This window comes from Phascolarctos cinereus, unplaced genomic scaffold (assembly GCF_003287225.1).
Source record: "Phascolarctos cinereus isolate Bilbo 61053 unplaced genomic scaffold, phaCin_HiC Scaffold_2;HRSCAF=192, whole genome shotgun sequence".
Lineage (NCBI taxonomy): Eukaryota > Metazoa > Chordata > Mammalia > Diprotodontia > Phascolarctidae > Phascolarctos > Phascolarctos cinereus.
Window position 1 is genome coordinate 392,902,644 of NW_027555625.1, and position 16,868 is coordinate 392,919,511.

The window sequence follows — 16,868 nt, forward strand, 5'->3', positions numbered from 1 at the left end:
GTTATCTAAGCTAAGCCTTGATGCTAAAAGAATCCTACCAACCCCCCCCCCTTTTTATTCGCACCTCCATTGAACTACCTTATGATAAACATATTTGAAAGGTGCCTGAAGTCTGCTTACCCTGAAGTAGGGCATTTGAAAAGCCTTCCTGAATATAAAGAATGCTACCTCTAACCTTTATCATCACTCAAGCCTAGCCTGTAGTTTTGCACAGGCCTAGTTTTCCTAGAACAACCACTCAATATTTTGTATCTTAGGTACCAGACTAAGAAATGGGGTAGCTGGTAGATTAGTTAATACACATTATATCTTTGTGTGTGTCTGTGCCACCAATAATTTCTATACTATCCGTAACCCTTGTAATTAGATTTGAGGAGAATGGGGATGTATTTATTGAGATCTGGAACGGAACTAATTCAGCCTTGACATAGACCACATATGACATAGGACATTTGCAAAAGGCAGAATGTCAAAGTAGATCCTAGACTTGGGATCAGGAAGACATGAATTCAGTTCACATTCCTAAAAACTGTGACCTTGGCCAAGTCACTTAAACCTCTCTGAACATCATGGCCCTCATCTATTCTGTTTTCATTCCCTTCCCAGGCTCTACTCCTCATTCTCCAGACTTTATCACAATACAGAAGCCTCCTCAATTCGGAAGTTCTTTCCAACCCCTGATTTCTCACACTGGAAGTACTCTCCACACCTGCAGCAACTTTCCCTGTTTGGCTGGTTCCTCTCTGAACTTCAGTTTTAAGGAAAACATCCAGGCCAGCCACATCTCAGTTCTTCCTAAGGCTCCATGCCTGACTCGCTGGACCTTCTCTCCCATCCTCCTACCTGGGTACATTTCCCTTCCCCAGCCATTGCTTCATCCTCACCCCCAACTTTTCAGCTCCCTCTTTGTCTTCCTCAGTGTTGCTTTCCCCATTACAATGTAAGCTCTTTGAGGGTGGGAGTCTTTCTGCTTATCTTTGTATTCCCAACACTTAGTACAATGCCTGGCACATAATAAGCACATGATAAATACTTGTTCATCTGACTTGACTTAGTGACTTAAAACCACAATAATTCCTGCAGTACAGCCTCATCGTGTTGTAACTTATGTAAAGTGTTTTTCAGACTTTAAAGATCTATAAACGTTTCAGTTATTTTGCAAAACATAAGACACGGTGTTTCCTTTGCCACTGTTTGCCCTCTGTTCTTGAGAGCCACCAAAGGGAATTCTTAGTTTGTGTGCAGATGGAGATATTCTAATCCTTTAAGGTCAATTTCGGAACCTTCCCTGGCAGCTCCAGTCAACTTTGGAATCACACACTTAAAGATGAAAGGGCCCTTCCTGTTGTTTGGTTGTTTCAGTTGTGTCTGAGTCTTTGAGACCCCATTTGGGATTTTCTTGACAAAGATATTGGAGTCATTGGCCATTTCCTTCTCCAGCTCCTTTTACAGAGGGGGAACCTGAAGTCAACAAGCTTAAGTGATGTGGCCTGGGTCACACAGCTAGTAAGTATCTGAGACCAGATTTGAACTCAGGTTTCTTTACTCCAGTCCCCGTGCTCTATGCATTCCGCTGCCCCAAGGCGTCCTTAGGAGCCATTTCGTTCAGTTGTCTCATTTTATACCAGATGATGAATCTGAGGTCTAGAAAGGTTAAGTAATTTTTTTTTCTCTTTGTGCTTGTCCATAGCTTTCATTTTCTGATTATATTCAGTTTAATTCCATATTATGTACTGACTTCTCTTACCTTTCATCTGTACAGATGTTGCTTCTCCTATAACATAAAAAGTCAGTGACGGCAGAAATTGTGTTATAGTCTAAGTTAAAAAAAATCCCCAAATGGGAACATATTTCTAGGCATGTAATAAGCTCATAAGTCTAGAGCTTGAAGGGACCTTAGAGGCTATCTTCATTTTACAGATGAGGAAACTGAGGCCCAGGGTGATGAAGTAAGCATCAGAGATGGAATTTGAACTCAATTCCTCTGACTATAGATTAGTGCTCTTTCTATTGCGCCAAGCTGCCTTCCTTAGTATAGTTCACAAGAGCTAGATCTGAAGAGGAATTCAGAGAGAATCTGGTCGAATTCTTTCACTTTACAGTCGAGGAAAGCAAGGCTCACAAAGGTAAAGTGACCTTTGAAGTGACCTCATTGGCTGCAAATAGCATGCCCAGGATCAGAAATCAGGTACTTGGCTTTGAATCCATTGTTCTTAGGACTACGCGTGTCCCAAGCATTATGGTTGGATTGAGAGATCATCCTCCTTCCTCCCTTCCAGAAGATGAATAAAAATGACAAAAAAAAGAAGATGACTAAATTGTCCAAAGGGGTGAAAGAAAAATAGAGACATTAATGCACTGTTGCTGGAGCTGTGAATCGGTCCCACACATCTGGAAAGCGATCTGGAACAATGCCCCCAAACTTATGGAATTGTACACATCTTTTGTCTCAGCAATACCACTACTAGGCCTCTATCCCAAAGAGATCAAAGAAAGAGGAAACATACCCAGAGGTACAAAAATATTTATAGCAGCCCTTTTGTGGTAGCAAAGAATGGGAAAGTAAGAGGGTACCCATCAATTAGGGATCAGCTAAACAAATTAAGATATAGGAATATAATGGACCATCCTTATGCCATAGGAAATTAAAAAAAGAGGATGGTTTCAGAGAAATCTGGGAAGACTTATGGATTGATGCAGAGTCAAGTGAGCACCACTTGAGAATAATTTGTACAACAAAAATGCCCCAAACTAACAACCTAGAAAGCTGCAAGAACTCTGATTAATGTGATGACCAACCCTGATTCCAGAGCGTCACCAATGAAGCGTACCACTTGACAGAGAAGTAATGTATTCAAGGGCAGAATGAGAAAAAAACTTTCGGACGCAGTAATAAAGGAATCTCTTTGCTGAACTGTGTATTTGTTGCAAGAGCTTTCTTTTTCCCCCCTTTCTCTTTTTCTCTCTTTCATGATAGAGGAGTAGTAGGGAGAAAAAATAAATTTTTGTTAATTGAAATTTTTAAATTCAATTTTTTAAAGAGATCATTCTTCATTAAAAAGAGTGCCTGTGATTCTCTCAGGATAGTTTTTTTATTATTATTTTATGATAGAAAAAGTGGGAAGTGAACAAGAAGGGATATCTGAATCACAGAAATAAAACATAACAAATCCAGCAGCCTTACTAGGAATTCTTTTTTTTTTCTTCCAGGCAGTTGGGGTTAAGTGACTTGCCCAGGGTCACACACTAATAAGTATTAAGTGTTTGGTCTGAGGCCAGATTTGAACCCAGGTCCTCCTGATGTCAGGGCTGGTGCTCTATCCACTGCACCACCTAGTTGCCCCTAGAACTTTCTTTTTTACTCCTATTAGGTCACAGGGACAGCTCATGAGCTCATGAGATGGCTCATGAAGCTAGATTAGAAAGAATAAAGGTAACTTTCTTTTTTTTAAAAAATATAAATGTATTTATTTTTAGTTTTCAACATTCACTCCCACAAGTTTTTGAATTCCAAATTTTCACCCCATCTCCCCCCTTCCCCCACCCCAAGATGGAATGCATTCTGAATATCCCTTCCCCTAGTCTGTCCTCTCTTCTATCTCTCTCCCCTTCTTTTATCCCCTTCCCCCTCTATTTTCCTATAGGGCAGGACAGACTTCTGTACCCCATTTCCTGTATTTCTTATTTCCCAGTAGCATGTGAAAACTTTTTTTAAAACATATGTTTTTAAAACTTTAGGTTTCAAATTTTTTCCCTTCCTCCCTCCCCACCCACCCTCATTGAAAAGGCAAGCAACTCAATATAGGTTGTACATGTGCAGTTATGCAAAACACTTCCTCAGTAGACATGTTGTGAAAAACTAACTCTATTTCCCTTAATCCTATCCTGCCCTCCCATTTATTCTATTCTTTCTTTTGACCCTGGCCCTCCTCAGAAGTATTTACTTCTGATTAACCCCTTTCCCAATCTGCCCTCCTCTCTATCATCCCCCTGCTCTCTTGTCCCCTTCTCCCCCTATTTTCCTGTAGGGTAAGACAGATTTCCATACCCAATTGAATTGTATATGTTATTCCCTCCTTAAGCCAAATCCTATGAGAATAAGATTCACTCATTTCTTCCCCTGTTTCCCCTCCACTGCAAGAGACTTTTCTTTTCTGTTTTTTTGTGAGATAATTTACCCCATTTTACCTCTCCCTTTCTTCTTCTCTGAGTATAATCCTCTCTCATCCCTTAATTTTATTCTCCAGATATGACCCCTTAATCTTCAACTCACCCTGTGCCCTCTGTCTATCTATCTAATTTTTTTCCTCTAACTACCCTAATACTGACAAAGGTCTCGTGAGTTATAAATATCATCTTTCCATGCAGGAATGTAAACAGTTCAATCTTAATAAGTCTCTTATGATTTCTCTTTCCTGTTCACCTCTTCATGTTCCACTTGAGTCCTGTATTTGAAAGTCAAATTTTCTATTCAGCTCTGGTCTTTTCATCAAGAATGCTTGAAAGTCCTCTATTTCACTGAATAATGATTTTTTCCCCTGAAGGATTATACTCAGTTTTGCTGGGTAGGTGATTGTAATCCTATTCTCCTTTGCCCTCCAGGATATTATATTCATTCCATGCCCTGCAGTCCTTTAATGTAGAAGCTGCTAAATCTTGTGTTATCCTGATTATGTTTCCACAGTACTTGAATTGTTTCCTTCTGGCAGCTTGTAATATTTTCTCCTTGACCTGGGAACTCTGGAATTTGGCTATAATATTCCTAGGAGTTTTCCTTTGGGGATCTCTTTCAGGAGGAGATCTGTGGATTCTTTCAATTTCTATTTTGCCCTCTGGTTCTAATATATCAGGGCAGTTTTCCTTGATAATTTCTTGAAAGATGATGTCTAGGCTCTTTTTTTGATCATGGCTTTCAGATAGTCCAATAATTTTTAAATTCTCTCTCCTGGATCTATTTTCCAGGTCAGTTGTTTTTCCAATGAGATATTTCACATTGTTTTCTAATTTTTCATTCTTTTGGATTTGTTTTACAGTGTCTTGATTTCTCATAAAGTCACTAGCTTCCAATTGCTTATTCTAATTTTTAAGGAAGTATTTTCTTCAGTAATCTTTTGGACTTCCTTTTCCATTTGGCCAATTTTGCTTTTTAGGGCATTTTTCTCCTCATTGGCTTTTTGGACCTCTTTTGCCATTTGGGTTAGGCTGTTTTTTAAGGTGTTATTTTCTTCAGTATTTTTTTGGGTCTCCTTTAGCAAGCTGTTGACTTGTTTTTCATGATTTTCTTGCATCACTCTCATTTCTCTTCCCAGTTTTTCCTCTACTTCCCTTACTTGCTTCTCAAAATCCCTTTTGAGCTCTTCCAAGGCCTGGGACTGATTCATATTTTTCTTGGAGGCTTTGGATGTAGGAGCTTTGACTTTGTTGTCTTCTGGTTGTATATTTTGATCTTCTTTTTCACCAAAGTAAGATTCTATGGTCTGACTCTTTTTGCACTGCTTGCTCATGATCCCGGCCAATTACTTGAGTTTTAAACTCTTTGTTAAGGTAAGAGTCTGCTTCCAATGTGGAGAGTGTACTGTCCCAAGCTTCAGGGGTTTGTACAGCTGTTTTCAGAGATACTTGTAGGGACCTGTAAATTTTCAGTTCTTCCAAGGTGGTATGATAAGGGGCGAGGTGTTTACTCCTTTCCTGGCCTGTGACCACAAATATTCCTTTCTGTCCTGTAACTGTGAGGAAGGGTTCCTCTCCACAGCCACTCCAAGCTCCACCATGCCAGCACCAGCGTTCTTCCTCACCCCAGCACTGCCGCTAGAACTGTGACCCAGATCCAATCATGGGCAAAGCAAGAGATTCCTGCCTCAGCACTGGCAAAGAGATCCCTGCAATCCCTCTCTGATCAGCCACTGGATTCCCCCTCAGTCTGTGGGCAGAAGCTTGGGAAGCAGCTGCCCCCCCAGGGGAATGGAGCTGAAACCCCACCTTCCTGTCTCAGCACCGACAGAAACAGACTTTTCCCACTGACCTTCTAAATTGTCTTTGGCATTGGTGGATTGAGGAGTCTGGAAACCTCTACAGCTGCCTACGATTCAGTCCTCTGAGGCCTGCTCCAGGTTCACTGCAGCCTGCGCCCACGCAGCCCAGCCTGGCATGATACACCTTTCTGATCAATCATCCAGGTTGTCTTGGGCTGGAAATTTGTTTCACTCTGTCTTTTTGTGGGTTCTGCTGCTTCAGAATTTGTTTAGAGTCATTTTTCATGAGTATTTGAAGGGGTTTGGGGGAGAGCTCAAGCAAGTCACTGCTTTCACTCAGCCATCTTGGCTCCGCCCAATCTAAAGGTAACTTTCTTAAGCTGTAAACAAATATATTTCATGAAAGAGAAGTTCCTGAAAAACCACACACACACACACACACACACACGTGCACACACACACACGCACACCCATTGGTGCTAGCCTAACAAATCAACCCTCAGCTCAGAAGATTTTGCAAAGGAATTTTTATTATTAGTTCAGGCTTATCACATAAATATTAATAAATAAATAAATAAATTTAATTATTTTATTTCAAAAGTCATGTTCATTGCACTGAAAAGAAGCATATAGCCAGATAAGGTCCATATCTAAATATCAGTTACATTGATGACATTGGGCTGTTCCCTGAAGAACAAAACAAAATTTTCTCACAGGTTTATTTGTGCATTTTCACAATAAAGTTTGGTATCCCAACAAACAGTTTCACATGGGAGGATAGATGTGTGGGTCTTAGTTTATTTTTTCTTTTCTCTGTTTCAGTTCAGCGTCATCCCCTTTCTACATCTCTATCCACACAGAATAGTTCTGGCTTATGTTTTCCTATGTTGCAGAATCGTTTTTGAGATTTCAAAGGTAAGCTTAAGAATAATGTAAACATATTGATTTTCTTTCTCTTTGGCCCAAATGGGAAACTAGTCCTCATTTCCTTGTTTCAGCAGAAAAGATCATGCTCGTCTCAGTCGATATAATGTTCAGTCATCATTGCCTTGGTCTTGCTGTTAGCAAGAGAGTCTCAACAATCATAGCATCTTTCCTCTCATCTGATTTAAAACATCCTTTATAGGCAATGTAAGGACATTTTTCCTAAGACTTTTGCAGTCTTACATCCTACTTATGTCTAGTTCTTCTTTAATACTGGGTGGCAATTAGACTTCATGGGAAGTTAGAAGCTTAATATCTGCTCTGGCAGCATCACTTTTGCAAATAAATAGTAATCTGGGCACTGAAAGGTTGTGCTTGGACATGTCAGGCCCTACTGAATTTCAATGTTAGTCTTTTTTAAAAAAGCATGCATGAGAAATACAGTCTGATATCAGGAAATAGGGCTGAGTACAGGAAATAGATCTCCTTCTCCAGGGTCTCATTAGATATGTTGTCTTTGTATCTAGTTACTGATCGTTAAATCTTTCCATCTCTCAAAGATATATTACTCCATTTGCCTTTTTGTGTGTGTGTGTGTGTGTGTGTGTGTGTGTGTGGCAAAGTCCAGAACATTATGTTCTTACTAATTATCATAAAACTGATGCATTTTAAAAAAGTTTCAATACAAACAAAATCTGGCAGAAATAGCACTCCAATTCACATTTTGCATAAAAGGATACATTCTCAATGAATGTCACATATAAATAAGAAAAATACACAAATACTTGGGCACTCTACAAATGTTAAATACTCCCTTCAATACTGCTGGAGTATGGTTTCATCATAATCCCTTCACTGATGCAGATTGCAACTCTTCTATGTCTTAGTTGCAGACATTCTTGAGTCACTGACCACCTTGGCTGGCCTTCACTCTGGTGATGAGCTACTTTGAATTTTGAAAAGCTGGTCCTTGGATGGACGTATATTCACAAATTTGATGTTAAATAAGAGTAATAAATTAACAAATATGTAAAATTATTTTAAATACAAAAGTTAGTTCCAAACAGATAGGCTATAAAGATATCAAGGGCCACACATGCAATCCCCACTGCTAGGGAGGCTGAGGCAGACGGTTCCTATGAGCTTAGCAGTTCTGAGACTCAGGAAGGTTAAAGAGGATTGACTGTTAGCACTAAACCTGGCACCAAGCCCCTTCAAGTTGGGGTGCAGTGGTGTTCCTAGACTGCCAAAGAAAGGGCAAACCAGCCCAGGTCAGTAACAGAGAGAGTCAAAGCTTCTGAGCCCAGCAGCAGTGAGATCAGGCCCATAAGTGGCCACTGCCTTTCCAGCCTTGGGGGAGATGCGGAGACCCAATTTCAAATAAATAAATGAATAAATAAATAAATAAAAGGTATCAAGCTAAATAAATACTGATTGATTTTTTTTACCTCAAATTAACTGGTTGTTTGGTTCATTGAGCATCTGGGAACTGAAATATAAAAAAATAAATCATAATCCATGAAAAATAAAAATAAAAGAAAATTGACAGATGACATTCACATTTCATTTCACTTGATTCTTTTTTTTCACGTTTGCATCATTTCTTCTCTTCATCCCATGTAGTATCATGGGAGCTTAACCTGTGGGAGAAGGCCAGAAATGTAGTTATACTGCCAACTGTAGTATCACTTTACTCCTATTTTCAAACAAAACAGCTTCCTGGAGCTCTAAAACCTTGAACAATTCTTATTTAGGAGCCCAATATCAGATTTTCCTTATGTGCCCTGGATTTGTGCTTGAGGGCTGAGATTATGGTTTGGCAAATTGGGGTAATCACCCTGGAGTCCTATACTTTGAGGAGCCCTTGCAAAGCTTTCTGGGCCAACTACGAGAAATCAGTGGGCTCAGGACAAGGTGGTTCTATGAGTTTGTGTTTAAAAATGAACAGTTAACCTTGAACACTCCTAAAACACAGATCTACGCCTTGGCTCTGCAGTTCTGAGGTGATAGCAGTGGGCTTATCAAGCCAGTTGAGTGTCCACCCTAAATCTGGTGCAGAGGGCTTCCAGGCTGCTTAAAAAGGGCTAACCAGCCCAGGACAGAAGTGGAGCTGGTCAAAACTCCCAGGTGGATGGGACTGGCCTGTGAGTGGCTCTTATCCTTCTAGCCTGGGTGAGATAGGGCCACCCATTCTCCAAAAGAAAACGAAAACAGAATTAAATTGAATTTTAAAAATAAAGTTAATAAGTCCAAAGGAGGGCTGTGGGGGACCTGGACTGACTGGTGATAAAGTCCCTCTCTTCCCTTCCACTTATCACTTAGGTTGGGTATTGCCTTTTTGTCCCATCTCTTCTTTCTTTTTCCTTCAAAGTCACCCTTGTCTTCACTTATATCCAAACTCTGGGTGACCCAGTATGATTTTTCCTAGCTTTCATATCCCTCTCTAGGATGCTACATAGTAGCGGCTAAACACAGAGAGAGCCTAGCATGGAACTGGTACTTCTCTCTTCATGTCCTCTTTTTTCCACATCTCTCTTTCCTCCAACCTTATTCCTTTATCTTCCTCCCTTTGTATTGTTCCCAAATCCCTTTCTTTCCCCTCTGCTATCCCATCATTCCCTATGTCTGTACTTCCTTGCTTCATTCCCTGTCTTTGCATTTTTTTTTTTTTGGTGCAGAAGTTAACAGAACATAGTACTATTTCATGCACTACTCACAGGACACAGATGCCCAATTGCTCCGGAATGAATTATAGTAGCGATCGATGGCCTGCACCTGAATCCTCTTCCCCTTGTGACATTCAACTTGAGCAGAGGTTGTTTCTGTGAAGCTATTCTGGATCAAACAAAGGAGAAAACAATCTGTTAACACTCTGTGACGAGCCACTCAGTATTGAACAAGGGTAGGAAAGGAAGCGTTATTTCTCCAAGCATGGTCTTCAACCTGTCGTTCATGTTGTATCGTAAACTGTAACTACAAATGTTACAGTGTCAAGTGGGCACGCTAGACGGTGGGAGATACGGTCAACTGTGGGGATATGATGCCACCTGCTGGTATTATACAATAATGCACCCGCTGCGTAACCGGCAGCGTGCTAAGTGCTGGTCGCAGCTACTTGTCGTATTGACGGTGTTGCTGAGGTATTCACAGTAAATGGACAGACTGATAGGTGAGAGATTCAATTAAGACCTTTCCTTATACCACAGGCACAGGCAGTAATAAGTTGCTAAGTTTTCATCTATGTGCCACAGTGCACAATGAAGAGCAAACCAACTTACTTTTTCTTTCTTGCCCTTGCCATGAACTTGAACAATGAAATTTAGTGGGAAATAGGAATGTGGTGTACTCCAGGTCTCAGGATACTCCCAACTTAGTTCCACAGTCCTAGAATTCTTTAAGGGTTTGACACGAAGGTTCCTGGGTGGGTCTGGTTTGACTATGGAAGAGAAAAGGGATAACATTAATTTTCCTGAGGAAAATCTGGATTCTCTGAAGCTCTCTTAACACATCAATAGCTCAGGGAATAGACATGAAGCAGTAGGATTCAGTTGTGTTTGGCATAGGTCATGCTCCTCTTCTGGTAAACCATCTTCAGTGGCTCCCTATTGCTTGCTAAGTAAATTTTGAGCTCCTTTGCATGCTGTTCAAAGCTCTTTGCCATCTAGCACTGAGCTAACTTTCTAGCTTTATCTCATGTTACACTTTTGTTTTGCCCTTCCTTGTTATCTCTAGTGCCTAGCACATAGTAATGCCTCCCCCAACAAACAAGATGCTTCAGCTGACAATCCCCTAAACATGCCCTATGATTTTTCTACCTCTCTTACTCTATCCGCTACACTTAGAGTCTTATTTAGAGCTGGAAGGGACTTAAGAGGCCATTAAATCCAAGCCCATCATTCTACAAATGAAGAAACTGAGGTTAAGTGATTTAATTTACCCAGGGTCACACAGCTAGTAATTATCATCATCATCACCACCAACATTTATATAGCACCTACTATGTGCTAAGCACTTTGCAAACATTATCTCACTTGATTCTCACAACAATCCTCTAAGTAGTTGAGTCAGAATTTGAACCCATGTCTTCTTGAATCCAAGTCCAGTATTCTAACAATTGCCCCATACCAGTTAAATCATAGATCTAGACTATTGCCCATTCCCATCCACCAACTTCTACCTTGAAAAAAGCCATGGAGGGCAGTAAAAGAGGCAATAAAATACTATATTTTGCTTCACTTCTCCTGTGAACATGTTATGCTTCAAGGGTTCTTGGGTTCAGTTATTTCTGAAAGTAGTGATAACATAAAAATCAATAGAAAACGTACTGATATCTCTTACGAAGAAACTGCTGGTGTATTTTTCATATTTGTGCTTCTGAATAGCGTCTAGGACAACCTCAATTGGCTGGCTTTCTTCAGCAGATGGGCAGGCGCTGACCTCTTGGCAGTCTGCTGTATATTTTTGGTATTCCTTGCCGTCTATTTTGACTTTTTCTTCAGAGAGCACAGTGGGCCCACACGTTACCCCTCGGGGATCTGAAGAGCTGAAATCAGACAAAAATTTTCTACCTTTCTTTTGGCTTAGGTTAGGTGGTCATATAAATCTGCCTCCCAGGAAAGTCTGAGTACGTTTGAGTACTACTAGTAAAACAGGAAATAGAAATAATTTTTCCAGTCTTCTGGATTTTGTTATCATGCCTCAATTGCTGCCTCACCCTAGAACTTCCTTCTGTGCTTAGGGCCTCCTAATCTTGGAACTCATATCCTCGCAAGCAGCCTTCTCACCCTGAAACATCCCTCCTTCATACTAGCCCCTTTCTCCCATTAGTGAACTTCTTCTGGGGCCCAGATTGGCCAACCTTCATTCTCCTCCCGATTTTCTATACTTTAACAACATGCTCCCAGGAGCTACCTTCACCCCTACCCTCTCCCTCCTCGCTTTTCAGCTCCCTTTTGTGTTTGTCTTCCTTTGTTAGACTATAAACTCTTTGAGGGCAGGCATATTTCTTTCTGCTTATTCCCAGCATTTAGCAAAGTTCCTGGCATATGGTAAGCATTAATACATTTCTGTTGCCTTGCCTTGTTACTTTGCCAATACGTCAAGGAATCATTGTCACCTAATTTAATAGATAAGTCTCAGAGTTCCCTAAGAGTCAGAGGGCTTAAGTGACTTGTTCTCGGTCACCCAGCTAGTAATTGTTAAAGGAAGGACTTGAACCAGGGAACCAGACCTAGGACTCTAAGACCAGCATGCTATTCCTTATGCCACATTGCCTTTCCCTGGGAAAAAATGATAACTGGTTAACACTTAGAGGAAACTCTGGTAAGTCCAGGGAAAATTTCTGGTGGACTTCAGAGTTTTGGAAGCCTTCAGTATGACTAGCCAGAGCAGTGATGTAGGACTCCTAGGTTCTATTTCTGGCTTAATCACTGACTCAAGCTGCAACTTTGTGCAAGTCAGCCTTAACTTCCATTTCTTCTTTTGTCACTCCTCATGGCACTGCTGGTCTTACTGAACTGAGTATGTCTCAAGAGACCAGCTGTGAGCTTTTTTGCGTAGGACTCATGTCTGCCTACGAACCAAGATAGAGCCTGAATTTGGAGTCAGAGGATCTAGGTTCAAAGTCTGGCTCTATCATTTATCTATTATTTGTCCTGAAGAGACACTTAACATTTTGTGGCCCATTTTGGGTCCTTATCTATAAAATGAACAGATTGGACTAGAAAGAGATTAGATTAGATCATGAGTTTTGCTTTTCTTTGTATCTCTAGAATTTAGCACAGTGCCTGGCACATACCAGGCTCTTAATAAATGCTTGCTGACTCGGCTTGAATGTCACTTCTGGTTCTAAATCTGTGATCTAATGATTTAGGGCGGCCAAATTATAGATAGTAATATCTTCTTCGAGTAGACAGATACTTGGCTTAAGTCTTCAAGCTCTTTTCCCAAAGCAAAAGCAAAATGGTGAAGATTTTAGAAACCCTGTTTTCTGAGTTTTATTTATTTTTCTTTAGTAGCTCATGGGATTACAGATTTAGAGCTGGAAGAGAACTTTAAGATCAGCTAGTCTAATGCTCTCATTTCACTGAAGAAGAAGAAACTGAGTCCCAGAGAGATGAAATCCTTGTGTAAGGTCACACAAGTAGTAATGGGTAAAACTGTCATTTGAACTCGGGTTCTATCACTCCAAACCCAGCACTGCAGATAAGTCACAGTTATTTTATTTTCTATTGCTTAATGAAATGACCCTGGGAAGATGATGGAGTAAAGAAAACCAACAATTTTACTTACCCTTTGCTGCTTCTAATAGAGAATTTTAAGTCAGGACTGCTTTCTGTAAGCCAGGAACAGGTGAAAGTCCCAGAATAATTCTTGGCCTCACACTTCAGATAGGTCTTGGTTTTGGGTTCTGGATTTAAAGATGACAAAAATTCAAAGTTTAAGGGGTTTTTTTTGGGGGGGGAAGAGTTAGATTTTTGAAGGTTATAAGTCAGCAATACACATGTCAAATGGACCTAGTTGCTTTCCTGGGGAAAATGATGCCACTTCCATGAACTTTGTTGAATTGATTTTGGAAGCATTCAAAGTTAAATTCAACTGCCAGTCATTGGAATGCTGATTCTGTGGGATGTTTTACACACACACACACACACACACACACACACACACACACACACACATTTAAAAAAAAGTTTTTACTTTCAAAGCTATCATTCCAGCAGTCGTCCGTGAGGAGCTTCCTGTACCAAAGTGACCCTCTCTGACTTAGTAGATCAATCTATCAATCAAGAAGTATTTAGTAAGTGCCTGCCGTGTGCCAGGGACTGGGCTGCTAGACCTTGAAGGTACAAAGTCAAAACCAAACAGTCCCTGCCCCTATTGAGGGCATATGTTCTAATATGGGAGGGAGAGACGTTAAAATATACACATATATAGGTCAATTAAAAAACACATACAAAGCAGATACACGATAACCTTTCAAGGAAAGGCCTGGGGGAAGCCAGGAAAGGCCTGATAGAAATTTAGGGAGTCCCTTGAGTCGTATAGAAGTTAAATGATTTGAACAAGGTTACACAGCTAGTAAATATCACAGGCAGGATTTGAACCCAACTCGTCTTGACTATAAGACCACTCTTTCTACTGATTTATGCTGACAAGTTATACATTATTAATATTTGATGCCTTTGATTACTTAATTTTTGTTAGTGTTTTAAGACCTTATTGAAGCATATAAACTACCTCTGATCATCTCAATACCAAGATTAGATGAAAGTTGCGCAAAGAGCACCCTCACCAGAAAGAATTTGTAGCTTTTAGGTGGTCTCAGTGAAGAGTCTGATGTCAATTCATTCAACCTCACAGTGTCTTGCCTTTTTAAAAAAATTCTACCAAGGTTAAAAGTGTACTTTACACTACACTTGAGAGAAAAGAATTACCTTTCTGGTCTTTCACAATATCAGTGGACCAAATCCCATCTTCCATTACTCGGATTAACAATAACTTTTGACTCATCACCTTTCCTCCTTTCTGACAAATGTAGGTGCCAGCATCTGTAAACTCCCTCACTTGGACAGTCAAGGTTTTGCCTGTTCCTAAAATCTGGCCATTCTTGTCTGAGGTCCAGGTAATGGCGTTTTTGTCTTCAGATGAATCACAGGTGAGCACCACTGTTTCAGCTGGAGCATCAGGATGCCATTCTACCTCCACGACATAAACTGCAAAATCACAGGAAACAGAGTGATCTTGTGGTGTCATTCCTTTTCTAGCAATGGAGCCTCTATACATTTCTGTCCTGAGGTTATAATCTCATGACAGTCAAAAGCTTTTCCATGCATCCACCTGAAACATTTCCTGCTTTTTCAATCATTTGATGTTATAGAGAATGACTGGCTTGTGTCATCTCTCACAAAATCCAATTCATATGCTTGAAGAAAAAGCCTTGAAGATATTGTCAATTTTCTCTCCACAATGTCTCTCATACCCACTCTATTCTTTTCATTTACACTGTAACCACTCTACTTCTATGCCTGATTACTTCTCACCTGAACTGCTACAATGGGGCTCCTAAGTGATTTCCAGCATCCAGGTTCCAATCTATCCTTTATATCTAACTTTCCACCTGACTAGCACCATCATTCTTCCAGTCAACCAGGACCAAGTCATCTTTGACTTTTCCCACCCTCTTTTCCTTCTCTCACATATCCAGTCAGTTGCTATTCTATCTCTACAAGATATCAGATCTTTCGCTTCCTTTCAGCTCACATCACCATTATTCTAGTTAAAGACACTTAGAGGATAAACCAAAAAAGATCTAAATACAGGAGAACTCATGCTTCCTGAAGGCAGAGAAGGTTTTTGTTTTGGTTTTTTTTTTTTGTTTGTTTTTGGTCTTTTTATTCATTTGGTCATTCACTTATTCAACAAACATCTGTTTAGTTCCTACGTGCAAGACATTGTGGTATGTTTTTGGATACAAAGAAAAAAATAAAATCTCCTTCAGAATCTTGCCACAATACATAGTGAACACCTAAAATGTTTGTTGTTGAATTGAATTTCACTCTTACCATCACTGTCTTATCTCAGTCTTTATCTAGTCTAGGATAATAGATGGGTTTGAGCCAAATTTCTTGGTAGAAAATTTCATAACCAAAAGAAGAGTCTTTTCCAGGTTTATTATCAAGCCACGACTTATAATGATAATAGAATTTTGGGCAGGAAACATAGTAGATCAGAGACTTGGAATGTTCTAGTCCCATTACCATATGATTCTTTAAAAAAATAATTTTGACATTTTTCAGTAACATCAGCAAAATTTCCAGACTAAATATCGTCGGGTGCCACCACTTGCTAACTTGTTTGACTGATGGTGATGGCATTAAAATATGGGTTATCATCAAGAGGGGAAAGAAGACTGATGGCTTCTCACTCTAGAGATGCCTCTACTCTCTTTTGACGGTGAATTCCTGCCCGGAACCTCTATTTGAGAAAGATCCTAAAATCCATGCTCAATTCTAACCTGGCTCCGTTCCTTACTTTTACACTTATCCTGAACAGAAATATTTGCTTCATATCATCTCAGCTTTTCAGTTCCTTGTTATGGGGTCATCTTCCTTCAATAAGAATATAAGTTCTTTGAGGGTAGGGACTGTCTTCTCTTTTCTCAACCTAGTATTCCCAGTGCTTATCTATCTATCTATCTATCTATCTATCTATCTATCTATCTATCTATCTATCTATCTATCTATCCATCCATCCATCCTTCCATCCATCCTTCCATCCATCCATCCATCATCTATCTATCTATCTATCTATCTATCTATCTATCTATCTATCTATCTATCTGTCTGTCGTCTGTCTGTCTGTCTGTCTGTCTGTCTGTCTGTCTGTCCGTCTGTCTGTCTGTCTATCTATCTATCTATCTGTCTCATCCAACATTACCTTGAAGAGATGATCTTTTTAATACATGAAAGAGGAAGGAAGTGACTTTGTGATGGACACAAACTGGGACTTTACTGTTTGAGTGTCCTTTCTACCTTGGGCAGTAGAAACACCAGAAGCAGGAACACTTAAGGCACATTCCTAATAAATGTCCATGTATTCAACAGAAAACAAGAGGATAGCTACCATTTTTTTCCAATTCCCATATGGCCATGAGAGGAGTTGCCAACAAGAGCAAAGAAAGTAAAGAGATGAACAGTTGCTGATGACACATCTGTGGGAGAGACAGAGACAAAAGACTGGCTATTAAGTCATCTTTGGGGACCAGATCACACTCTCTTGATCTTTTCCCCGCCCTCCCTGTAATGACATCAGACTAGTGCTGATGTTCAGATAGGTTATTATGGTATTGCTCATGTTACGTTACATGTTCATGTTCAAGTGTATTACACCAACCTCTCGCAAAAGGAATCTGAACAAAATGAACGTGCCCAGTGTTTAGTGCACTGATTAGCACAGAGCAGGCCCTTTATA

At 40.1% G+C, this 16,868-nt stretch overlaps 1 protein-coding gene across 1 annotated transcript; it reads right to left on the reverse strand.

The window, feature by feature from the left end:
- Positions 1-7,271: 7,271 nt before the first annotated feature.
- IL12B (interleukin 12B) lies at positions 7,272-16,653 on the reverse strand. Its single transcript, XM_020992371.2, has 7 exons — positions 16,521-16,653; positions 14,333-14,611; positions 13,188-13,305; positions 11,222-11,439; positions 10,175-10,332; positions 9,614-9,731; positions 7,272-8,536 (listed from the first exon to the last, which is right to left on the reverse strand). Exons 1-7 carry the CDS (start codon positions 16,606-16,608, stop codon positions 8,532-8,534), a joined length of 984 nt encoding a protein of 327 aa, XP_020848030.1. The 5' UTR covers positions 16,609-16,653; the 3' UTR covers positions 7,272-8,531.
- Between the last annotated feature and the right edge of the window lie 215 nt (positions 16,654-16,868).